General features: G+C 42.4%; 1 protein-coding gene across 2 annotated transcripts in view; it reads right to left on the bottom strand.

Moving 5' to 3' along the window:
- The window catches only part of LOC119657514 (mushroom body large-type Kenyon cell-specific protein 1), a 315,414-nt gene that overhangs the window by 189,562 nt on the left and 98,551 nt on the right, over window positions 1-27,301 (bottom strand). For both annotated transcript variants that reach the window (XM_038064453.1, XM_038064454.1), the window contains one exon: window positions 7,131-7,865. In XM_038064453.1, coding sequence (XP_037920381.1) covers window positions 7,131-7,224 — 94 coding nt within the window. In that variant the 5' untranslated portion in view covers window positions 7,225-7,865. The remainder of the gene's footprint in view (window positions 1-7,130; window positions 7,866-27,301) is intronic.

The following is a 27,301-nucleotide window of genomic DNA, read 5'->3' as shown; positions in this document are numbered from 1 at the left end:
CCTGTTGGCCCCCATCTTGCTGCACAGTTGCCGACAGTCCTTCTAGTTTTCCCGAGATTCGTACGAATGAATGTTTGAACGAGTCAACGAATGAATGTGGCTCAGGCGAACATACACGGGATCAACAAGTCGCAGTTTAGTCACAATGCACTTAATCAACATTCATCACACTATCAACTATTGGGTCAACATATGGTCGCGTTTAGCTGGTTAAACTGCCGGAGGTCAAAAATTCAAAATGGCCGTCTGCATCCAATTTCCGTTTGCGTCCAGTAGATTTGGGCAGGATAAGTGGCCTCAACTGTTGGTTTTTGAGCGGAAAACAGCTAATTCGTTGGGCAGCGCCGCGGAAAATCACTGACAATGATTAGTGGTGGGATTTATTAGAGTCAATTAAGGGAGTTGGGGCGTCAAAAACAAGAGTCGCGAACGAGCGGATTTTAAGGACGACTACTGGTCGTGTGTAATGTATGTAAAAACATCAAAATGCACAAAAACTGCACACACTACAAGGGCACACACAGCACAGGGCGTATATGTCAATACCTCGCAATTGAACCGAACTCACTTGTTGCACAGCTCCATACTACTGTTTGGGGCTAAAAACTTTTTAGCACACGAAACTTTTTCGAAAGTTTTTTTAATTTTTATTTTTCACCTCTTATTTTCTATTTTCTAGATTTCCTTTCGTCGTTTTTCTTTTCAGTTTTTTCCTTTTCTCCATTTTTTCTTTTTTACTATCAGCCCTCTATTCCATTTTTTCGTTGTTGTTGTTGTTGCCCTTTTTGGTGTGTGCAAAACTATTTGTTTTGGTGGTATGCAGGCGCGGCGAGGAAGCAGGGGAGCCGCCGAGGGAGGAAGAAGGCAAGGTGGCTGGCTGGAAGGTGTGGGGCAAGCGGCACCACAGAAGACCCGAATAACATGTTCAGTTTTATTTCCTCCACCCGAAGCGGCCCACATCTCAACCACCAAATAATCCTTCGTCATCGCCGGCGAAGTCGTCCTTCTGCACTCTTTCCTTCGGTATTTTTCAGTCGGGATTCGGTTAAGTTACAGGGTGGCGATGGAGATTTTGGAGCAAGGGTCCAGTAGCGCTACACGGCTATGTGCCATCCAGAGTGGCATAAAGGAAGCGTCTCCGAACCGTTATACTTGCTTTCCTTGCTGCATACTTGCCTTCTTTGCTGCTTGGTCTGAATACTCATCCACTGTATCTCGCCATTGCATTCAAGAGGAATGACGTATGCTGCGGTAAGAACTGCCGCAAACTGCACGCTGTAAAAAATAAAAGAGCAGAGCGAAAAAGGAGTTCAAACGGATGGAATAGAAGGAACAACGGCGAATTTTTCGTCAGTAAAGGAAGTAAGTGCATGAGAAAGGCTGCGAAAAAAGAATGGAGCGAAGCGTATCTAGTGAGGGGCTGCCGAGGGGGTGGGCTCCAGGAAGGTTACGAATCCAAAAAGATGATATGGCAGCAACCGATTGGCCAAATCAGGCAGTAAGAGTGACACCAGCGAAGTTCAATTCTTGGCTGCGTGCAGATTTTATTGAAAATCGGAAGCTTCCTGGCAAGCACACCTGTAGCTCGCGGAAATGATAAAGGCAAGCAAACATATATATCTTTAAGGACATGGGAAAGGACTACATTCGACTTATCCAGGAACAATTCAATAAGGAGTTCTGAAAATGATGTGGAATGATATAAATTAAGCATCCGCGCCTGGCAGTATAAATTCACCTCTGAATTCACCGAGCGACCATTATCCTTATCCGAACTCCGCTTGTAATATTTCCTATAAGCAGAATTTCAATGGGATTTCAAGTACAACATGTGTGTCTGCATCTCCTAAATATGTTCACGGGCATTGTTTTGGATAGAACGTTTCCTACGCTTTCTTGGTGGACTGGGAAAGTAGTGCACTCCGAGCTCCGTTGTACTCGATTCCACCCAGCCCGAGTCGACCCGGATTTTTGTTAAGGCATTGCGAAAGTGTTGACTTTTATCCTCCGAGCACAATGCCTGAGCATTTCGGCCATCTCTCTTGTCCCGCTTCATACACACCCTGTCGCCTTCGAGCCGGAAAAAGGAGACGCTTTTGAGAGTCCAATATATGTGGTGCTGATCAGGAGTGTGGGGGTTGGATGCAATAAGTTGCATTTCTTTTTAGGTACGAAAAATGTCGAAGTGGTTGTGGAGATCTAGGCGACTGAGAAAGGAGGCGAGCGTGGAGTTTGAGAAAATGCAATACATGGCAATGCTATCGGATGGAATGGCAATGATGCGAAATGCATCTTGGACAGAGATTTCTTTCTTGGGAACATTTCAGGGATGCACGGGTATGCGTGCAGGATAACTTTTTTGGGCGGCTGGATTTCTCATGGTCGTAGTGTGAGCGGTAGTAGGTGCGAAAGGTGGCCCCTAGTGCATCGTTGGGGACAGCAATGGGGAAGATGTTATTTTGTTTTGCTTTATTTGCATTTTTCACTTGAATTCTTCGTATCCGAAAAGGCCTTCTTTCTTCTTCCTGTTGACGTGACCCAGACAACCGGGGGATGGGAGACGCCGCGAGTAGCATCATTCCGTCTTTTCTTTTGGTCTCTGTGGGGCTCTCGGCATATGAGTGTAGGGACTTTTTATGTTGCACTTTCATGGTGCGCACTTTTTTTGGATTTTCGCAAAGAAAATTCTGAAGCCATAAAGAGAACGCGGAAAGGTGAACGAAAAAGTCAAAAACGGAAAGAGGATAGGAAAGAATTGAAAGAAATAATTGAAAGTTAATGGAAATACTTGCGAAAATTGGCTTTGGGATATTGTTTTCACCAGAATGCAATCGATGGTTATGAACCCCGGAAAAGTGCAGTATGAAAACGAAGCCATACGCTAGAAAATTGCGTTCATCCGGACTTCTTGTGTGGTAGAGATAGCAAGTCATAATTTTTTGCACAAATTCGCAAAGATGTGCTCCTCCCGCTTTTAATGTGAGGTTTCTCATGAGCAACAGTAGGAATGCAGTCCACAGAGGATGTATTAAAGCGCATTCAGACAATGCTTTTTGGGGTGGAAGAAATCTGTAAAATTAATTTAAATCAAAATTGAGGAATTTTCCATTTTAATTTTGGGAATTTTTTTACTACGTCTTAGGTATAACTTGTCCAGTGAGTCGGGGCTTAAGAATACACTTAAAATACTCCTTGTTTGTCGTAAGGGCTGACTAAAAGATAGAAATTGGTGAGCTAGCAACCCGCAAATTTTAAGGCTCTACTGCTACCGAAACGTCAACAACGCCCCGATAGGAACTGATCCCACGACCTTTGGCAACCGAAAACGGACTATGGTTTCTGGAATGTACACATGCTCCTCGACAACGGTACTGACGGTCCTCAGAACTCGCTTTTTCCAACTTAAGCGGACATTCCAGCGATATAAACTGGACATTTTGAGCCTAAGCGAAGTAAGATGGTAGGACTCTGGAGAGTACTACTCTCCCTATTGTGGCAATTTTCAAGCGCAGGACCTGCCATATGGTCGTGCGGGCAATCAACTCGACCGCTTTACGATCTGCAGTAAAATTAGGAGTTGCCTCCTGGACGTAACAAAGGAGGCCCTCACATCAGCCTCAAAAGGGATCATCCCCTGCTTGCGTGTTGCGTCCGCCACTTCTCAGAGGTCTAAGTTCAACATCAACTGCTTGTACGACGCAGCTGTCGCTCAACAGTGGGGAGCCATTTTGCTGATCGAACGCCAGATCTACAAAGCAGGCCTGAGAATATCGATGAGCATTCGGCAGCCACCAAAGATGCTCTTTTCTCGGGTGCTGCACAGGTCTTCGACCACGTCTCGAGGGGGCGTCATAAGATCTGGCTGGCTGGCCTCGTGGAAGCTGAACGTAAGGGATTGAAGGCTCTACTGACGCTGGTCAGGGAAGCGGAGGACGCCTCAAGTCGCAATGATTTCAGAACTGTACACCGTATCATGAAAGAGCTTGCATGGTGGTGCCAAATCTTTCGATGATCCTGTGAAGGACGTTAACAGTCGATTTCTCATCCACGATGACGAACAACTGAAGAGGTGGAAAGAACACTTCACCCGGGTCCGTAACCGAATTACATCCTGTGAGGTTCCTCTTCTGGTGGATGAAATGGCTAGTCACCCCAACATGTGGAAACGGACTGTTCCTCCAAGCAGAAGAGAAATCATTCCGGTATCAATACACCCAAACGGAGTAAAGCCGCTGGGCTTGACGGCCTCCAAGCAGAGTTGTTTATCGATGAATCTGCAGTTACTACTGACCTGCGACTTCCACTCGTACGGAAATCTTGAGAATCCGAGACCTCTACCAGAAAGTGAAAGAAGAGGATGAAGGAGATTCTAAAAAAGGCCACCCATTGCGAATGTGACAATGGGAGGGATATCTGTGTGCTCCCTGCCGTCAAAAGACGGCAAAGAACATTTCGAAAGCTTGATAGTCAGAGAGCAGGTTCCACCTCGAGTCCTGCTTCAACCACATCAACACCCTTCAGGTCATTTTGGAACAGTGCGCGGAATCAAGAGTATAAGGGTACTCGTTCGAGGGTGACAATTCGAGGGGTATCCGCATGCTCCCTGCCGTCGCAAATATAATAGCTAGAATAATTCTGAAACGCATCAAAAAAATCTCGAAAGTTTTATCCACGGAGAGCAGGCTGGTTTCCCCATAACAACACCTTGCAAAATATTTTGGAACAGTGTGTGAAGTTTAGATCTTCACTGCACTTGCTCTTCATCGATTTCGAGAAAGCTTTCCATAGCGTGAACAGGAAGTGTATCTAGGGTACTGTACGTTAGGGGGGGGGGGCATTCCAGAGAAACTAATAGCTATTATCAGAGTGACATATGATGGCGTAAAATGTTACATGCTACACTGAGGTAGAATCTCGGAAGGATTTTGAGGTCCAAAACAAAGTCCACAAGCGTTGCATCCTGTCACCGATATTAGGAGGAGCAAGTAGGTGTGTTCCCCCGGTAAACCAAGCGCTTTCACAACATCGATCTCGACATCATCGGCCCTTTGCGAGGTTCGCACGGATTCATGTATTGCTTTCCAATCATCGACAGGTTTACACGGTGACCTGAAGCAATGCCTCTGTCTGACAATACGACGCAATCATGTGCCGAGGCCCTCTGTCGTGAATGGATTCTACGCTTTGGTGTTCCAGCCGTCATCATCACGGAGCAGGGAATGCAATTCGAATCTACTGTTTCGGTAGAGTTAGGAAAGCTCCTTAGCGTTAAACGGCATAGGACTACTCCATACCATCCACAGTTCAATGATATGATAGAATGTTGGCACCGGATGTTGAAGGCCGCTCTAATGGCCTGCGAAGATCCGCCATGGTTACGGTCCTTACCATTCGTTCTCCTCCGCCTCCGTACAACCCAGCGAGAGGAGTTCGCGGCCAGCCCAGCGGAGATGGTTTACGGAGAGAAATTACGATTCCCAGTCGATCCTGTTCTGGACATCAGAGCAGGGTTCAATAACTCGGGAATGCTGCGTCTGCTTAGGAACACGATTTCAAAGATGCGGCCAACTCCACACTTCTGACACACGATATTGGAGGTCAACATCCGCAGGGGTCGCGAGATGTGTGACCAGGCCCCCATCAGGGTAGTCGCCGCTCGGAAGCCGCTGCAAGCACCATACGAGGGCTCCTTTAAAGTTTTGACACGAGGCAAGCACTCGTTCAAACTCAACGTCCGAGGTGGGCCCAAGTGGGTATCCTTGTTGAGGCTGAAGGCGAACCCGCGCGGTGTCAGCTGGGGCGGAGTGATGTGGAGGTACATCGGAGGCGCGAAGCTTAGCGCCAAGATGAATTCGTCTTAAGCGCTGCATTCACTGACCGCTGAAATAGCTAATGGATTAACATGAGACTGGGGCGAAAAATATAAGGTATGACAGTTTTTGGTCAACATAGTCTGGATAGGGAGGAGTCACGTCCGCGGAGCGGAGTGGGGCATGAAGATAAAGAATAGCATTTAAGTGAATAGAGCTTAGAAACAAGGACAGGCGTTGAGATCTACCCGACACTTTGTAGTCCAAACCATATCGACAACAAATAAAGTTATAACATTTACTCATAACTCAGGTTTCTTGTCAATCCACCTCATTGTTAAACTAGTGAGTTCTGAATGTCCTTTAACCAACATACGAGGCAGCTAAAGAAAGATACAATCGCAGTAACATAGCCCAAGATATCGAGCATGATCCTGAAGAATTCTGTGCAAATCCTACTATTACTAACAAACTCTTAACTTTGCTAAAAATGGCAGGATTTGCACCAAATTTTTCAAGTTTAACTTTGTTAGTAACAGTAGGATTTGCATTAAATTCTTCAGGATGATGCTCGATATCGTGACCTATATTACTGCAATTGTATGGTTCCATCCAAAATGTCAAAGTTTCTTCCTTTTTGGGAAGTAGAGAAAATAGTCAAATTTCAAAACATGTACGATTAATAGCGCTTTTTGTGTTTCTTTAGTTTCTGGTCAGTCTATCTGAAGAGGGTTGGTCAGAACCCTCAATGCGTCAAACGGGTTTCAGGTCGTTGCCGAGCATGTGATGACATCATTGTCTATTGTGGTATATGAACCATTCCTTACCAACTTAGACAGCTCAGATAGAGATTAGATATTGTCTGCTATTTGTAACCTAGCCTAAAATGATGGATGATGGATGATGAAGTAAAAAGCTAGCTCTGTACTGATGAAGGGGGTAAGTTGCTCCCGATATATATATCTGTACTGATAAATAAAAATGTTAGTTTGGAGGAAGCTACTGGTCTATCAATTTTAGTTCAGATAGCTTTATTCATCGAGATTACAGCCGCATAAAAAGAGTTAACCCTTCATAGGAAGAGTTAGTTATCAATTAAGGTGATTGATTTTTTGAATATACGCTCATTGAAGTTACTCGAGGTTAGAGCTTGGGGTATCAGCCTATCTGGAATATTTTCAGTAATATATTCTTGGCGGATGTATCCTTATTTCATCTTATCATGTTTGGTGGAGTTACTATTATTTTTGCTTAATATAGTCGTAAGGTAAAAGCAAATGTTAATAATGTTATTGAGTTAAGCAAAGTGAAGAAACTTACCCACAATGTAAACCATGTCTTTAGTCCATTTCATTAATTCACGTTTAATATAACGACGCTCCTGCATACAACGTGCATAAGAACACTCCGCCATCTTCTATCATTTGTGTTTCAGTACAGTTTCGACTTTTCACTAGCGTAACAACATTCACACTTCCTACGATAACTACCAGTGCTACTACTTCCGCTAATATTAATATTTCTGTTACTATGTTATTATCGAAAATATTCAAAAATTCACCCCGGTCTAATGTTTTCCCACAAAAGTAACAATTGGTAAGGAGGCCTGTGGTGGAGAAAGCACTTATGACCCGAGGATCAAGTTGTCCCGATCCACCTTTCAATGAGTTTGAATTGGAGTTTATGGAAAATAACGACAATTGAATTTGATTATTGCACAAAAACTGGAACATAGAAGTCACAACCCAATCACCGAAGTGTGACGTAATAATAAACGAAACGAACATTTGCAATGCTGACGATATTAACCGTGGAATTAACAACATTTGACGATAAATCGGATTTGTTCAATTAAACTGTGTTTGTAAATTTTTCCTTTCTACGGCTTGGAAGTGAAATGTTGAGTAACTGAAAATGCAATTTATCTCGGGAAATTTTGACGAATTCGTATCACTTGCGTTGCAATCTGCGAATGCATAGTAGGAATGTAGACGTTGCAGTTTCCTGTTTTAATCTTGTTGAGTTATTGAGAGTTCATAGCAGATTGTTGAAGAGCTGGAAAAAATGGAAATAGTTTGTTAGATATCTTGAATTGAAGATTAAGTTTCCAAAAAATGGATATGGATAAGTCAAGTTGCAAGGCTTAGTGCACTTTCCAAAGAGCAATGGACTTAAGTTATAAATAGACCAATTAAATGAAAAAAGATACTTCCTAATACTATTAATACGATTCCTTTCAAGCATGGTGAGTTACGATTTCGGATAAATACAAATAATTTTATGCCATTGGAATGATTTTTTTCTATTAACGTTATCTTAATTATTTATAATTAAAATTCCAATCCTTTCTATTCCCTTTTAATAATAATTGACTCAAAACGAAATTAAGTAATTTAATTACCACGTCCAGGGGGTAAAATCTTTTCAGCCTACCGGATTAACTCTAAAATATGATCCTTTTTGACATATTTTATGTAGGTCGGCCTTGTGGAAATACGAAGGTTCCTACAGGTACACATCAGAATTTTGGACAAAGACTACCGCAGCAGATTAGCGATGGTTATATATAGGTAAACGTAGAAACTACCCAACTGAATCCCACATGCCCATGTAATTTGAACCTTGATGGGTCTAGTATAGAGTTTGAACCAGAATGTTATCTTATTAGAGACGGAAATGAGCACCCCAAAGTGAGAAAGCTTACTGGCGTGGTAGTTCTTGAGAGAGCCTATCTAGACTTCAATCACTTCAAGTATTGGGCTGAAAAATTCGCAGGCTAGCACACAGATGGCGCTATTCGTATTAAAGCCATATGATTTTTATATAACTCTAACCTTCAAATGACACGTGTACGAATTTGACACCTGTCAGACTATTATTTTGTGAGATAGAGCATTTTGAGTGAAGCAACTTTTGTTAGTTTAAAGAAAATGGATAAAAAGTAATTTCGCCTGTTAATAAAGCGTTGCTTTTGTCGAAGAAAAAAATTCTGTTGAAGCCAAGGACTGGCTTGATAAATCTTATTCGCACTATTGCACCAGGAAAATCAACAGTTGAGAAGTGGTTTGCTAAGTTTAAACGAGGCGAAATGAGCACCGCGGACAATGCACGACAGTAAACGCCCCAAAGATGATGTTACCGACGAAAACATCAAAAAAGTCCACAAAATAATTTTGGATGACTGGAAAGAGCGGTTCTAAAGTATCAAAGGAAGGTGTTGGCCTTATCATCCATTAATGTTTTGAGTTTGCGAAACTCTTCACAGAGTGGGTGCCGCGCAAGCTTACAATTGACGAAAAACAACAGCTAGTTGACTATTCTGGGTAGTATTTGAAGCTCTTCCTCCAAAAAAAACCTGAATTTATGCGTCGATATGTGATCATTCATTGTCATGGGTCCATTATTTCACGCCAGAATCAAAACGATTGACATATGAGTGGACTGCACGTGGGGAACCCACTTCAAAAGGTGCAAAGACGCAACAGTCGGCTGGCAAGGCTATGACATCAGTATTTTGGGATGCACATAGTGTATTCATTGACTATCTTGAGAAGGGAAAAACCATCAACAGCTTACATAGCGTTGTTGGAGCGTTTGAAGGATGACATTGCGGAAAAAAGACCCCATTTGAAAAAAAGAAAGGGCTGTTTCATCAAGACAATGCACCGTGTCAAAAATCAATGAAAACGATGACAAAGTTGCATGAATTGGACTTCGAATTGCTTTTGCATCCACCGTCTTCTTCAGATCCGGCCCCCAGAGACATTTTTCAATTCTCAAACTTTAAGAGAATACTCGCCAATGAAGACGTAATCGCCGAAATTGAGGACTATTTTCAGACTAAAAAAAAATCGTACAATAAAAATGGTATCGAAAAATTGAATGTCCGCAACCTTAATGAGAAAGTATGCAATAGCCCATTCGGTCGTAAATCACAAGCCTCATGGGCCGACCTCAACAGCCAGGCTATGTGCAAAGTTGAGAGAGCAGCGTTGTTCTCACCCTTCTACCATTTGCTGACTTTTAGTGTCAGCAACTGTCTGAGTAGTTAGAGCGCTAGTCTTCCGTAGCAGAAGGTTGCGGTTCAAATCTCACTGGTGGTAGAGGGATATATATCGTGCCTAGATGTTGGATATCGGTTTACTCAGCTGTGAGTGAATACCTAAGTCATATCAAAGTAGTAATTACGGGCGAGAAGCAATTGGGAGAAGATTGGAAAGTAATTATTATAGATTTGAGCATTGGGGTTTGAAAAGGGGGGGGGGAGAGTACTGTTTAACATTTAGTATGAAGAAATTGGGAACCGAGCCCAGTTAGCCCTGACTTTCTCATACGGGGATGGACAAGTGAAAAGTGTCAAGCAGTGCCTAAGAAGTTCCCGGTGATATTGAAATGAAGAAAAGAACAAAATATTCACAAACGAGGACAAAAGTAGGGAGGAGTTAATGTAAGGGAGTGACAATCTGATTCGTGAGTAGGTTAGCTAAGTTTAGAGTTACGTTAGATTTGGAAGTCTGGTTGGCTATTGAACAAAACCTTATCCGTAGGTAACTAAGTTCTCGCTGTTTGTCAAGTGGTAAATGTTGATCAATTTTGACATATCTGATTCCTCATGAACCAAGCGTGAGTAAATAAACCTCTTTACCCTGTTAATGATTTTATTGTGGCGTCATATACTTTTGGTTGTGGGAAAACGTCTGATTTTGTGCCAAATAAACGTCATTCGCAGGAAGTATTAATTTTTTTTTGCTTCATTCAAAGAAAACAGCGGCTGAACTACATCAAGAGTTTACGGAAACGCTAGTCCAAGTGAAACAATGTGCCGTGGTTAATTCGACCGCTTTGAAGACGGTAATTTCGTTGTTGATGACTGTCCACGTAAAGGAAGGCCAGAAACCTTAGTAGACGAGAAATTGGAGGAATTTCTCGATGAGGATCCATGCCAAATGCAAGAACAGCTTGCTTCAATATTAAGAGTTACCCACCGAGCCATTTCCACATGATTGCTAGCATTGGGAACGATTAAAAGGCTTGGGTTCCTTACGATTTGAAGCCAAGGAAGGTTGAGCGTCGTTTCATCGCCTTTGACGAACTGTTCCAGGGGCAAAAAATGAATGATTTTCTTCTTAGCATCGGAATTGGTGATGAAAAACCCAAAGAAAAGAAAGTAATGGGGACTGCCCGATCATGCTACTACGTCGACGGTTCGGCCGAATATACAGGCTGCAAAGGTTATGGTGTGCATTTGGTGGGACCAGGTCGGTGTTACTTATTATGAGCTTGATCATTGGGGGAACAGTATCGCTTTCAATTGATAGAACTGAGCCGAGACGCAGTGCTCGGCTACAATACGTGCAGGGGCACAATAGGGGTATTCATTTATTTCGTATGATTATCTGAGAAACCAGAATGTCATTCGGATTGGTCTGAAGGCTTGTTCTTTACGAAAGGCTATGGCCTTTTACATTTTGCGGTTAAACGGTTATAATCTTTATCGAAATCTCTTCATTGAAAATCTATTGATTTTCTTAATTGCTTTATATTATAAACAGTCGCGAGAATCGAAAAAATACAGCCCTCGCAAATATTGTAGAAAATTCAGCTGTTGGTTTATTTATGGTTTGGTAACGAGATAAAAACATTTAAATTTAAAATAGCAATTCTTTATTTTTTAAATACAAAATCCATTATCATACCCACTGTCCAAAACTACAAACCTGTTATATTCTCGTCGGAAATGATAAGGACAAATCCAAAGTAGATTTTTAAAATTAATCAAAAAATCAAGCTAAAAGCACGATCTATAAAGTGGCCTATGCAACCCTCAGGGTCTCAAAGAATGGCAAACAATTCATCAAGCGAGATACTTGGCGTTACAATTACGATGTTCAAATAAAATTACATGTGAAGAAAGGCCTCTATCACAAAATTATTGTCGATAAAACATTGGTCAATTGGCCAATTTACAAGAATGATAATTGAGAAGCAAAGAAAGTTTCACCTGTCAGCGTCAGAGAAGCCCAGGAAGCAATTAAACGAATAAAACTGGGGAAAGCAACATAACCCGACGACATTGCATCTGAGCTCTGAAAAGCGAACTCAACACGATGGTTCTTTGAGATCTTCAATCAGCTCTTGAATAGTATTCAGAACATTATCTGACTGGCAAGAAAGCAAAATCGTTTTAATATGGGAACAAGTTGGAAAATCAGAAGCTCCACGTATGAAAGGTTTTGTGTATTTCCTATATAGAAGCATTTGAGTGCACTTTTGGCCCATTAGTATCTTGCACGTAATGTATGGCATATATTATATCAGAATAATCACTTTCGTGTGCTACTGACATGAAGCCTCAAATTTGACCCGTTCTAATTTTGCTAGTAATAATGCGATTTCCACAAACCTTGGTGGGATCATGCTTTATATCATACCCTATATCATTGCAAAACTGCATGTCATCAATTGTAGGATGAACTGATGGGACGTTTTGCACTCCATTACTAAAAATTATAGTAACATATTATTATTAACTTTATTTGGACAGATATCGATATGGAAGGTATTTCGGAGCCTAGGCACTGTATAGTGGCAGCACCATTATGTTTTTTAAGATGTAATTCACTGTATGGGTGGGCGTTCACAGTTCCCACCTTTCTACCAAGGTCAATCGGCATAACCGTTCCCGAGAAAAGTGCGTGTGACAGACTGATAGACAGACCGACTGAAAATGGATGTTAATAAGGTTTTGTTTTACGCAAAAAATCTTGGTCAAATTATATATGGTTGCCATTCACCCCTTGGTGATGTAGCGCGTCAACCACACCTACATGGAATTCACACGGTTACCTGAAATACTCTTCAGCACAAGAGGAGGAGTGCGAGTAGAAGTAGTAACCACTCGCACTCCTCCTCTAGTGTTCTTCTTAAAGTATGACCTATTCACTGCTACCTCCGTCTTCCAATCAGAGTGCGAACAAGTGCCAGTCCTGTGCGCCAAACAAGTTCTTCGTTTGAGATAGAGTTAGGCAATCGCACTTCGATGATACGACGAAGACAGGTATTGTCGAAAGTTTGGAGGTTTGGAAGCAATGCAGTTCACTTTGGATTTCAAAATTTTGCCTCGGGGCAGCACGTGACATTTTGCGCCATCATATGTCACTCTGATAGAAGCTATTAGTTTCTCTGGAAAATTTCTCCTGCATAGAACACCCCAGATACACTCCCTGTTCACACTATCGAAAGCTTTCTCGAAATCGTTGAACAGCAGGTGCAGCGAAAATCTGAACTCCGCGCGCTGTTGCAAAATGATCCCTAGGGTGTTGATGAACCAGCTCTCTGTCGATCAAGCTTTTGGGATGTTCTCAGGCGCTTTCCAGGACCATTTTAGCTGTTATCTTCGCAACGGCAGGGAGCATGCAGATACCCTTCCAACTGTCACACTCAAAACGGGTCTCCTTTTTTGGGATCTTGTCGATCATCTTCTTTTTCCTCTCTTAGGGAAAGGTCTTGGATTTCCAAGATTTCCGTACGAGTGGAAATAGTAGATCCGCAGTCACTGTAGATGCAGTGATAAATAACTCTGCGGAGAGATCGTCAACCTAGCAGCTTTATTTGATTTGAGTGCATTGATGACCGAAATCATTACTCTTCTGCTTGGAGTACAGACCGTATCCGCATGTTACGGTGACGAGTCATTTCATCAACAAGAGGAGGAATCTCACCAGATGTGATACGGTTAAGAGCGATAGTGAAGTGGCCTTTCAACCTCCTTAATTATTCACTTTCGTGGATGAGAAGTCCACCGTTGACATCCCTCACAGGACCATCGAAAGATTTATGACCACATGCAAGCTCCTTCGTGATGCGGTATACATTCCTGAAATCATTGCGATCTGCGGCATTTTCTGGTTACCTGACCAGCACAATAGTAAATTCTCCCTTGTCAAGGCGTTCAGTATGCTGAATTGCTCGGAATTTCGCTCGGTATCGGAGTTCGAGCGCATTACGCGGTGAATAGAGTCGTCAACCTCTTCCGCTGATCGATCCACTACAACGATTCCGCAGCCAGCCAGATCTTATCACACCCCTTCGAAATGTGGCCGACGACCTATGTAGCACCCGATAAAAGAACATTTTTGATGGCGGCCCAATGCTCATCGGTGCGCTCAGGTGAATTACTCAGTGTATATGCCGTCCGATCAGCAAGACATCAGCATTGTTGAACGATAGCTGAGCCATGGAAGTGGTCGATGTTGAATTTAGAGGGTCTGCAAGAAGTGGCGGACGCAACACGCAAGCGAACCTAAGCAACCATAAGATGGTGAACTCTTTCGAGGATGATGTCCTTGAATTAAATCTTTTTACTACTAAGTTCTAATGTCATGTCCAACCCCCTTAGCTCAGATGTATATAAAGATATATTTTATCAGAAATATCTTAGATATTTATTAGTATTTCATTTTAATGCTTTTCGCTTTCACCGTACGAATGGTGAGTTGTTTTTTATTCTGAATTCATGCTCAATTCATTAGAAGGAGAATGTAGCTTATTTTTTATTATGAGTCCCGATGGAGTTGACTGGCTCAAAAAAAGTTTGCACTTTTTCACAGACAAAAACTATTCCCGAAAGAATGGAAATTCTAACATTTCCGGCAAACCTTATGTAAAGGAGGCACACAATGGATTTCAATCTGGAATAGTTTCATTTAATGATGCCAGCCAGGGACACATTGGCTCAAGCGTGCAGGCATTTCTACAATGGAACACACTGGAGCAGAGCTGCTCATTTCATCGCCAAAAATCAACTAAAGCATGATCCCATTCATGACAGATACTATCGCCGGCAAAAGCCCATATTCAACAAACGTTCAACAAGTTGCTATGTTTCCTGATAACTCCTGGCATTTTCCTGAATGCACATTTCGATATAGGTGCCTATGAATGGTGCGATGCATTCACTCCTGGCATTGGGAGGATACTTCCGAAACTTTGGCCAAAACCGAATGCATGCACATTATCTGGAGCAAGTATCAGTGCCTATACGAGTATAGCTCATGCAGTTAGGAAGTTCATAGATTCACGCCGTAGTTCAGTACTTGTGGAATGTTGTTCGGTAGCTGGCAGGTTCGTGTCGTATCTCTGCGATCCTAGGATATAGTGGCTGCTGACGTTGCCAGAGGAAGGAGGCGGCTTCATTGTCGAAAATAGTTTCTCATTCAGATTGGTAGGTCCTGGCGTCAGAAGCGCAATGTGGAGTCAGGATGGAGGCAACAAGAATTTTGACACTTTGCATGGACTGCACCTGGTAGATGTACGTACATATGTGCTTACATTAGAGCAATCATCGCGTCATGTACCTGTTGATCGTCGAGTCCGGAGCTCACATCCACCGGGTATACTATAGTCAGTAGTTGGACTCCACATGTGTACCGAGTTGAAGCTATGTGGAAACAGGCTAGATTCTGCCAACATATGTTTTGTATGCGATGCACTTATGTGTACATAATAAACTCATAGTGTGCTGGCACTGTTCGTGGTATGGAGGCATGTCTGCATTGAGGAATTAAAGTGCTATTTCGTTTTCATTCAAACATGACTCGACTTCGGGTTCAGCTTCCTTTTCATGTACTTTTTTTGTTATATTCTAGACAACCAACTTGCGATTTTGCCATGTGAAAGAGAATCGACTATTTCACTATTGCATTCATGGCATCCCAAACTGAACAAGTGTGGTTCATCTTTGGGATGACTCTATATGCATATGGGGCCGGGAGTCAATGTTATCAACAAGAACGTCGTAGTCGCTGCTGCCGTCACCGCTGGTGCTGACGACAACACGGCAAACTATTTTCAGTGAACTTCAAGTACACTAGAATTACAACCCCACGAACGATGTTGTGGCTCGACGGCGGGAAGCTTTTATCTAGAGCCGCCTGTCGTCTGCCGTCGTTCAGCATGTGCTTCTCATGTATATTTTAGATTCAACTATAAATACAATGAACTATTTAAATCTGTTCTAAATAGATTTAGATGTTGCGCAAATGTTCAGATGAATAAGCGGAAGAATTGCATGTTTGTTCGCTAGTTGCAAACAGGTGCCTCCAGATGGGATGGGACATTCAAAAATTCCTGGAGGGAAAGTTAGATTTTCCAGATGAAACTATCGCATAACAAAATTAAATTAATTTCTTACCGCGAGCCATACTTTTATTCTGCTAAATGATTGCGGGGATATGAGTCATCTTCTTTAAAATGTTTTCCATCAAACAACTTAACTTTGGGTGACTTACATGAGCTCAATACTGTGGTCGGTATAGAACCCTAAGTGAGGCATATTTTCCAAATGGACCTATCTCTTACAGTTGTAAGTTTATTACAATTTGTTTCAACCCTTAGAGCGTTTTCTTAGAATCTTACCCCTGTCCTATATATTCTGTACCATAAAATGTAAAGCACTCTAATTGGAAGCCTTGCTGGAAGAGCGAGCATCACTCCATAGTGTGTCTTGCCAACAAAATATTGTCCATTTGAAGGTTTTGTTTCTAAAACAACAGAAATGGCTAAACCGATTGACAAGAAATTTGGTGAGAAGCTGGGTGCTATGAATGCCTACACATGCAGTAAATTACATCTGTCTACGTTGAGTTTAAGGTGGGGCCCTCATATATGCAAAGGGGGCGTGTCAAATTTCCACCAAATATAATCATATTGGGTATGCAATGAAAGGTCTCGATTAGTAGTAGCATTTGTTGGAAACGCGGGGAGTGCGAGGAGTCGAAAGTGATGATTTCTTCAACGGACCTATTCTCAGAAACTACCAAGCCAAAAAATCTGAGAAAAATCATGAAGCTGCCTTAACACGTTGCCCAGGCCTTAAAACACCCTCCATTCCGAAATCTTCTCAAATTAAGTAAAAAATGATGTATTACTATGTTTTTGAGAAATTAATTAGGAGCCCCCTCCCCTTAAGTATACCCTAGATTTACAAAAAATGCAACAGTATAGAGACATGATAACCCCAAGTTTGGTCGACATCGTACTCTACTCGTGCTATAAAGGTACTTGGAAAAGAGAGTGAAGTAACCGTATCTACTTTAACAAGGGAAAGGGACGAAGAGCGCGACAGTCACTGTATCTGCTTTAAGGGGTCATTAGTCAGAAGCTATGTCGTTTTCAACTTCAGCTGCAGACTATAATGAATGAGGCAGTCATTCCACGTTTTCGAGATATACTTGGAGTCAACTTCACCAAGCGACGCCAGGAAAGCATAATTTAAATAAAAAAGTGTGTACGGTGCTAGAAGTTAGACCCTTGGTGCGACAGTGTTTGTGACAAGACCAAAGAGCAGTATTGAGGGGGCGTTTCGCTGGTGAAACCCCGCGAAGGTACAAAGAATTAATGATGTACCTGCTATATTTCGGGGTTTGTCTTCGCATTGCGGTAGAGTAGCTAAACTTAGCGTACATGTTTATCTGACACTTGATCCTCTCGAAATGGGGTTTGTTTGGTACGTGGTTAAACCACTTTTCCAGATTCATGAAGGCAATATAGATAAGGTTATCCTTTTTAGGATATTTCTTCATGAAATGCAGCCGTTCGTCGCTGTTTATGAAGCTAGCATATGAAGATGCAGGATAGCATCGCAATCAAACATTTGGATCCGAAATGATAGATATGATTTATTTATATTTGACCGCCATCTACCCCTTGGTGGAGTGTAGCGCGTTAACTTCACTTACACGTCATCACTCGCGATAACCTGAAATGCGCTTCAGATTCGTCTAGGACTTCCCAAGGTGACCGCAACTCTTCTATATTGTTCTGGGAAATTATCACACTGGGTAATAAAACAAAGGAATTACAAAGGATCGCAATGCAATGAACGAAGAACGATGCCAGATATTTTGGGAGCTCCACTGATCCAATATGCAAAAAGAAAGGTAGTCCAGCAGAATGTTCAAATTACCGTCCAATCTGGTTACTTTGCCATACCATGAAGATTTTTGAACGCATTCTTGACAGCCGTATTCGCGAAATTGTTGAAATAACCGTGACTCAAGCCGGATTTGTCAAAAACTGCGGAACTACTGACGCAATACACACTGTGCGATTATTCATGGAGAAACACCGTGAGAAGCATCGCCTGGATCAAGAGAAAGCGTTTGACCGGGTGCCACCCGAAGACATCTGGTATGCTTTACGACAACACTTAGTGCCAGAAGAACTCGTGCGTTGGTTTCAATTGATCTACCACGATCCGAAAAGTAAAGTTCGAAGCGTCATCAAGGAAGCGCCCCTTCACCACTCCTCTTTGTTCTTGTTATGGACACCGTCATACGGAATATCCAAAGTCCAGCACCCTACACACTGCTTTATGCAGATGATGTTTTCCTAGCATCACATAGTAAAAATGATCTTGACCAACTTGTCAAAAATGGAATGATCGCCTCATGCAACACGGTCTTAGATTGAATCTAACCAACACTGAATTTTTGACAACCGATTCCCATAAATCAGGCACAATCGCTGTCAGTGGCAGTGATCTGCCCAGAACTGAGCGATTTAAATACCTCGGGTCAACGCTATCAGCCAATGGAGAACTGCGTTATGAAGTTACTTCACGCATTAACGCAAACTGGATGAAGTGGCGTTCCACATTTGATGTTCTTTGTGATCAACGTACCAACGAACGTCTCAAATCTAAAATTCTTAAATCCAGTGCAACATGATACCAGTCATTGTATGTAAAGGGATTCACAGGTCATGCGTTCTCACCAAATTTCGTGACAAATGGTTTACCCATTTCCGAATAAATCGGGTGTGACCGACAGGTGGACAGACAGACATCAAATCTATTTTAACAAGTTTTTTTACACAAAACCTTAAAAATGGATATTGCGTTCTGTTTTTAGCACCTGAAGTCCAAATTGAAGGTAGTTTGCAAATTGACTTGAATTAGAGGAAGCTACCACGGTTGATAAATGCTCTTGCGGTACTTTCAGATGTACTTCGATCAACTGTGGAAATTGCCCTTGCTGCTGAAGTGGCATGAATTTGGGGTTAATTATTAGCCATTTTGAAGTCCGAACCATTCCACAAAATTTGCATTGTTAACCTTCTAAAAACCTCACGTCAAACTCGTCTCAGCTCCCGCTATAATACTAATAATAACAACATCTGCAACACTAATTATTACTCGGCCGTAGCCGGTCCCGAGCTTTGGTCTGAATGGCACCGCAGCCTCTCAGGGGGTAGTTTGGGGAAAGTACAGGAGCTTTGTATTCTTGTAGATTACTCACTGAGAAAGCTATCATCACACCTGGCAGTTAGGTATAAAATGCAAATCCAAAAATGAGTGGAAGGAGAAATTTAAGGTCCGGTACCGATAACCGGTGGGAGTCGTCCGACTTGGTGACTGGGTCGGGCTCCCGTAATGGACAGCACGGCGTTGAAACAGCCAGTCGTCGGGAGGTTCAACGTCAAGACGCCAAAACGACCAGGAGTGTTGCTCCGCCTGCTGCAGTTGTTTTGCCACAATCTTCAGCAGGTTTGCATAGGCAGCGGATGAAGTGAACTGAGGAAATGAACCTCCTTATCATCCGCTCTTACTACGAAATAACGGCCGGGCAGGAACAACAACTTACCGTCCCCTGTTGCACCTGTCTATTTGTCAGCTTTATAACTCGCAGCGACACAATCCCGGTCATCATCAGGGAGTGTGTGCGACTTGAAGTCATCGTGGAAACTGCTGACCAAGAGTTGATTGGGGGAGAGGCGGCGGCATCAACAACTCCACGCCGCATTACAGGCAACAGTTTCAGTACTCGCCGAAATACTTTTCTCCACCGTCCAGCTTGAGTCCCTGCTATGTAGAATTTTCGTGTATAGAATTTTCGGAAATGGATCGTTTGCATAGACCAGGTATAGTTAAGTTCTATCGATCTCCAGCAACTTTAAAAATTCTACCTCTAAGATAATTCGTCTGGAATCTCAGCGTGACTCACTAAGGCAGGACATTGCTAGGCCGACTCAAATCAGTTCTCCAAATGCCAGCAGACGGGTGAAGAATAAACTGCAGAGGGTTTATAGGAACTATGCCATCCGCAGTAAGACACCCGTAGCTGAAATTCTGGACACACTAAAGCAAGAACTTTCTTTTATGCAGTCGACTGCGACGGAATTTTGACAGTCACTCCAGTTGTGTCCAAAATGCAACGTACGCAAGGAATCAGCTCACTCAATGAATTCCAACAGAGCGTCCAGACAGTGCAGTTTTCGGTAACGGAAGCGAAAGAATATTGGGGTGGAGTTTGGAGTTTACCGGCCCAGCATGCTGAGCATGCTGACTGGAAAACCGAAGATGGCACCCGCCATGTCACTATGCCGGACATGATTTTTGCGGATATTACGGAAGAGGAGGTTCGGCGAGCCATAAACAGCTCGAAGAACTGGAGAGATCCAGGTTAAGATCGGGTAAAAAACTTGTGGCACAAAAAGTTCAGTATATATGGTCGGTTGGGACATAGCATAAATGAAGTGATGAATCTCCACCCTCCCTCACTGCGGGGATACCTACGTTATCCCTAAGAAGAACACTTTTCAGCGCGATTCGTTGAGTTCCTTTTGGTTCTGCATGGCACTGAACTCCCTTTCAAGGCTACTGAGTGATGTTAGCGGGAATAGTTTTTTAATCAAATATGGTCTACGTGCTAAGTGCGAGCTGACACACTTGATGACATTTAGTTGCTGGTACTGATGACCATCTTAAAAGTCTGTTGAGGATAGTGGATATGTATGGCCGTGATAGTCGGATGGAATTTGGATTAGGTAAGTGTCGAATTCAAGCCATCCGCAAAGGTCATCACGGGACGCATGTCGGACATAGCACTGGTGACCTCCACGTCCAAGCTATGACCGAGGCAGACTTCTACAAGTCTTATATGAAGAATTCAGCAAGGAACCCATGCTGCATTTGGTGACCTGAGCTGCTATCTGAACTCCTTCGACGTATAATTCTAGTGCTGAAATCGTATCTCCTAAGGAAGAATAAGATAAGCGCATTGAATGTATTCGCTATCCCTTCAATGGCTTATGCATGCAAAATAATGTCGTGGACGAAAACCAAATTCCGAATGCTTCATCCAAACTCTACTGTGAAGCGGATGATCCTGCCTCGTGACATCGGAGATAGGAGCGTGGTTTACGTGGCGGCATAACATCATCACTAAGCCGACTTGCAAAGCGCTTATTTCAACTGTAAAGAGCAGGCGAGTCCTTGCGTGCAGCTGTTTGTAAGGCAGACTGTGGGCTGACTCCACTTAACTTGAAGGATCAATTTTTCAATCCTCTGAGTGGGATAAAGTGAGACCAAGAACGGGTCGATGAATGGAAGTCGATGTCAATGCACGGTAAATACGTGAATTGTCTTTGGCTGTGCGAGCTTATAAAAAGTTCATAAGGAGAGAGCGAGTGGAGAACGAGCTGTGCAGAATGTGTGGTTTGGCTTTAGATACATTGGACCATCTCATTTCTAACTGCTCAGTAATAGCACCTGTGCTATGCACGAACAGGCATAATGCCATACCACTGTTTCAGGTAATCAAAGAAATTTTTACGTCTCAAAAAAGTGGTTGTAATTCCTAGAATACTGCCAGATACAGGTATTGTACCTAAATCCTTCACGGCTTCCCTGTCCTGGGTATCTCACAGAGTCTGACGCAAACCATACAGAAATATACCATTCTGCATAAGTGTTCGCGGGAAGTTCTCGACGGATGCTCATACTAACCTTACACCGCCACAGCTTCACCAGCGTCCCTTGATCTTAATAGATTAGATAATAGGTAGGATCGTCCGAACCTAAATGCTTGGCACCTATTGCCAGTGTTAGATTAAATCGAGATTGTGAGTTATTGGTACTAGCTCCTGCTTGATATCCTTATATAAAGAATGAAAGTTTTGAACTTGTATGGTCCCTTAAAGGGGAGATGATGGATGGTTGGAGTAACAAGTTGTCAGAACGGAAATTTCCGTTTCGGATCTCAGGGTCAACAAAGAAAGTTTTATAGTCGCTTGGATACCGGATTTAGTCGACTCAGCTGTACCTACGTCAAATTAGGGTAATGACCCCGGTCGGAGGCTATGCCTTGGGCTCTTAAGCCGGTTGACGAGTAGTTTTCCAAAAATTCATATTTAAAAGGGTTTCCAACAATGAAAGGTTTGGTGGTAATTTCAACGCACTTAGTCCTACCTGACTGATACCGTTTAATCGAATAACAAGAGATACCTCATGGCTCTACCACTAAGGGTAAGCTCATCATTTAGCGTATCCGTCATTATTCAAAATTCATATCATTCTTACTTATGTGAAGTATTTCTGGCGTGAAGCCAAGGCAGATAATATTTCTCACGTGTATTATACAATTTGCTTTTGCTGTTGCCAATGTTGCTATTCGTATCATTATTGTTCCCATAGATGTTGCTTGGTCTTGAAGAAATCCAGCAAAGCTTGAAGGAAGCAAAATATTACGGCCAACCACTTGGTGTCGTTTTTTTAGTTCAGTTTCAGTGTTGTGTGTTGCTCTTGATTTACAATGCCACGATTAAAACACCAATAACGACTAGTTTGCAAGTACACACTAGCATTTAACGCCACCATGCTAGATTACATCAGCAATCGACAGTGTGTTAACAGACTTGGCACCTCACAGCTTGCAGCCAGCCTTTTGTAGGCAGACAGTACCGTAGAGTGTAATAGCGGAGATGAGTGTGTAATTGGTTTTCCTCCAGCCCTGTGTCCTTTGTCCTAGCGGGCTTACGTATTTCCATTGGGCGGAAGGAACAAGCTAGTCGGGTTTCGGCCACATTTAGAGGGAAACACTTTGAAAGGTTTCCTGGATGCATTCTCGCTAACCTCTTACCCAAAGCTGTTTCGTTGCGGACGAGTACGTAAAGGATGTCAACTCCAGCGTTCCGTGGTGGCATTCGTAGCCAATTTCCATCGCTCATTCCCAATTTGACTGGCCAAAACAGAAGTCAATTGCATTACCAGATTGAGATGATTTGATAGATTTAGCTTTAATTCCAGGTATCCAGCCCCGATCTCCTGTGCAACATGTGCTGGTAAGTATCTAGCACTGGCAGCAACTATTCGTATTCCAGTTGTAGGAGGTGCAATCGTTCAGACTTGCATTGGCGAGAGGTGATAGAGCGTATCGTTGGTTCGCTCTGCATATTCTGTAAATTGAATGTGCTCCAAAGAGCAGCGAAAAGTAGCTGCTGCTGTGCCGAGTAGCTGCAACTATCGCCAACTCTATCCAAACTGATGGCATGCAATGGCTGTGTTATAGATAGAAAATAAGAAACGCAAATATCTTCATATTATATACCTAGAAACCATTCTGCATTCGTATAAATGTTTATATAATAGTAGCATTTCGAGGCGCTTATATGTGGAATACGTACCCATTTGTATGTACGTAAGTTCATGTTCGCCATAATACCAAGTACCTTGCAACTTGTTTTCACTCCATTCATTGTGAGTCAAGGTCTCTTACAACTATTCTTGGGCAAATCTAACGGAAAACGTGCTGAGATACGACATTTATTCAAGTTTTCCGACTCCTTGCCACAAGTTGCTTTCTATATACAACCATGTATATTGGATGAGGTTGGAAGCAACAATGATGATTTAAATGCTAACACGTTTCAGTTGTATTTCCAGAGACTGAACAAAAAGGAAATTTTCAGGGTTTGTATGTGGGCTCCTAAATGAAGAGATTCGCTAAAGGAGCAAACTTTTTAATGGAGAAAAACTGGGAAGTTTATGTAATTTGTATTTCATCACATTGGAAATAAAATTTAAAAGAAAAAAAAGGAAATCAGAATATTGTTTCGCCTGGTATGAATACGATGCTTTTGAAAATGCATGGAAAGCTGATAAGACGAGGTTTTCGCTAGGTTTTGGTATAAATTACGTCTTTGATTAAAATCGAACCGATTATACCAGTGTTCGAATAGGCTCCCTGCGTGTGGATATAAAAAATCGGAGGGTGCTAGTTGAAACCAATGGAAAAGGATATCAGGGTATACTGGAAATCCACTTACGGATGAAGTCTCGGTGGCTTCAATTAGGGTCCGGTTATCTTTACACAACCTTATCTTTCATACCGGAAGTTTCACGCTTCAAATAGGAGAGATTTTATGTTTTCTTGTTATGCAAGAAACTTTGAAGGACAGAAGATGGTCCTCCTAGATTGACTGATTGTCTCCAGAAGAGTTTCCGAATGAAGAGCTTGATATGGATGTGGTTTAATATGTACCATCATATTATGCCAAGCAGTCCATTCCATCTCAAAAAAACTGGCAGGTAGTCGCAAGTATTTCAGCAGGCAGGTAAACTACCTCAACGGCGTTTGCCTTGTGCATGAAAATAAGCAGCTTATAGCGTGCAAGGATCGACGAAAAATAGCAGCCCCACGATCACGAAAAAGGCTAGGAAAGATAAAAGTTTTACGTCTCCAAATTCGCTAAATTGGTGATCCCGGATTCGCTTGAGTAAAACATATTCCTAGCATAGCTGAGCCAACAAAGTTACAGAAGACAATACCACTTTTAGAAGCCTAGAACTGAATAAACTGTCTATGGTTGAAAATATACAGATGAAGCCCTGGGTAGGTAGGAAGGTAACAATGCGAAGAAAGAAGTAATCCCGGAAAACTTGCATTTACCCCATCTACAAGAGAAATGATAAACTACAGTTGGTCAGTGTCAAGGAGACTACATACAGGAGATTCACCTCTAAGAGCATTGCTTGAATTTGTATGGTGGAACAAAAGTATGGTACATGGTCGATGTTTTTATGGAGGTAGTGCTGTTTGTGTGATGCATGGGATGCCAAAGGAAATTGGTTATCATATGAACTTAAATCAAGAGTCATGAGAAGACGATTGCTCAGATGAGAAATGCTGCTGGAACGGCAAAGTCTGATAGGCTTTTGATTCGTATTGTTACTCAGGACGAAAGATGGGTATTATGAAAAACCAGTGGGGTAAGCGGAACCATTTATCAATATCGAGGGCTCAAGCTTTGCATTTGTTAGCATTTCATGGATGCAGGGTACCTTGAGCTACTGGAACGAAACAGGTCTATCAATAGATATGGATATTTAACGAAATCAATAAGACTGAAGCAAGTTTTAAGCCTGCTATCTGCTGCAGCTTATCACTTAGACGGCACTAAATGTGACGATAATGAAACTGAAGTACAGTCTCATTGAAACATGGAATCACGTGGATGCCCTATACTCCACAAAGGAGTGAATAGGATATATACACGGCGACTATAATTCGAGGAAAACATGGCCCATCTCATTTCCCCATATCCTGTCTCTCTCCCCAAATCTTGAGTCATTTGGTCAAGGTCAAACTGATGTCTATGCTGATGACATCGAGGTGTTTGGGGAAAGATTTCACTGTCCATTGAACTCTACCACTCCTCCGGACAAGGCATCACTGATAACAAGAAGGAATAATATTGGTGACAAGATGAGACCCTGGCCCCGCGAAATTCTCTGGAATTTTACCTCGGTCCATTTTGCACCATTATGAGTCGCCCTGGTAATAGCTTCTAGTTTTTCGAAATATTCCGCGCTGGTCACGCTGGCGAAAATTTTTCCGAAATCGATGAAGAGCAGGTGAAACGAAGATTGCTCACAAATGATCTCCTGGGCGTTGATGTGGTCAGTGCAGCAGGATCCGGATCGGAAGCTAGATTGCTCTCTGTCGATTAAACTGTCGAGATGTTCTTTGATATGTTTCTGGATTATTTTAGCTATCATCTTTGCGATGGTTGGGAGTAAGCAGGTACCTCTCCAATGGTCCTACTTAAAATGGGTGCTTTTTTTGGAGTCGTAACGATCACCCCTTCTTCTCCTTTCCATTCTCTGAGAAAGACATCGAATTCTCAGGATTTCTATACGAGTGGAAGTAGCAGACCTGCAGAAGCTACAGGATCAGTGATAAATAACTTTGCGGAGACCGTCGTGCACAGCGGCTTTATTGTGTTTGAGCTAATTGATGGGCGAGATGATTTTTCTTCTTTTTCGAGGAACAGTCCCTAACCCCATGTTACTGTCAGTAGCAATTTAACCTTCAAGGGGAGGAACTTCCCAGATATGACTGGGTTAAAACCCACGGTGAAGTATTCTTTCCAGTTCCTTAGTTGTTCATCATCGTGGATGAGTAGCCGACCAATGACGTCTTTCACAAAATCATTGAAAGATTTGCGACATGTTCCTCTTCCTTGATCAGCACAATAGTGAATTCTCTCTTGTCACGTGTTATGTTAGAGCACTTTATTCAAGACCGTAACTGTACACAATAGTACATTGTAGGAGGCATAGCGCTCGCCCGAGGTTATTACCCTGATTTGACTCAGGGACACATTCACAGCTGAGTCGACTGGTATCCGACGTCTAATCACGATACAAATTCCATTGCTATCAGTGAAATTTGAACCGCGACCTTCTGTACGATAGCCTTGTGCTCTAATTACTAAGCTATCCGGACACAGTAAGCCATATCTTATGATACCCCTTTGGGACGTGGCGGGCGAGCTTCGAAGCGCCCGAGAAAAGAGCAATTTTGATGGCGGACCAATGCTCTGATATTCTCAGGCGGGATAAATAGTGTATTTGCATCCGATCAGAAAGATAGCTTTCTCACTGTCGAGCAATGACAAGGCAGTGAAGCTGAAAAAATCCCAAAAATCTCCCACCATTATTGTTACGATCGCTACTTATATCGTTGAAATACCCACTCGAGTTGGAAAAACGAGCATTCTGATACCCTGTCTACCGCGGTCGAGAAGCATGCACACATTCGAGAAACCAATCATAGTCCGTTTTCGATAGCCACAAATTAGTCCTTACCCGATACGTTGGTGAAGATTCGGTAGTAATAAAGTTGCGAAATTTACTGGTTGCAGGCCCACAAATTTCTATCACTTTTAGTCGCCCCTTACAACAAGTAGTACAGACTTTGAATGTATTCTGAAGCCCCAACTTACAGGGCGTTTCATTTAATTAGACTACTCAGAATATCAGATTGAATTCTCCATCTACATATAATGACCTCCATGAGCTCGGTGATCGATAGAAAGCTTAGTAACTAGAGATGTCGGCTTGATTCAACTCTAAGGCTAAGGTATACTTTGCAACCAATCATATTGTTATTGGCTACTGGGATTACTGCGTCAGAGGTTGATTTCTTGATATACGTTACGGGTACTGTGATGATTATCATTTCCTTGGCCAAAATTCAAGAGTGAATAACAGAAGCATATATAGGAGGACTGGCATAATGCAAGATAAGTTTTTAATTGATCACCAAGGCTGAGTAGATACGCAAAAGTTGCAATATTCCAAACCGGATCCACAGGTCTGATAAAGTCTTATTCTTCTTAAACTTTCAAGGAAGAACTTAAATGACCTC

This window comes from Hermetia illucens, chromosome 5, assembly GCF_905115235.1.
Source record: "Hermetia illucens chromosome 5, iHerIll2.2.curated.20191125, whole genome shotgun sequence".
NCBI lineage: Eukaryota > Metazoa > Arthropoda > Insecta > Diptera > Stratiomyidae > Hermetia > Hermetia illucens.
The sequence above is the reverse complement of the archived record's forward strand: the minus strand, read 5'-3'. Positions and strand labels throughout refer to the sequence as shown.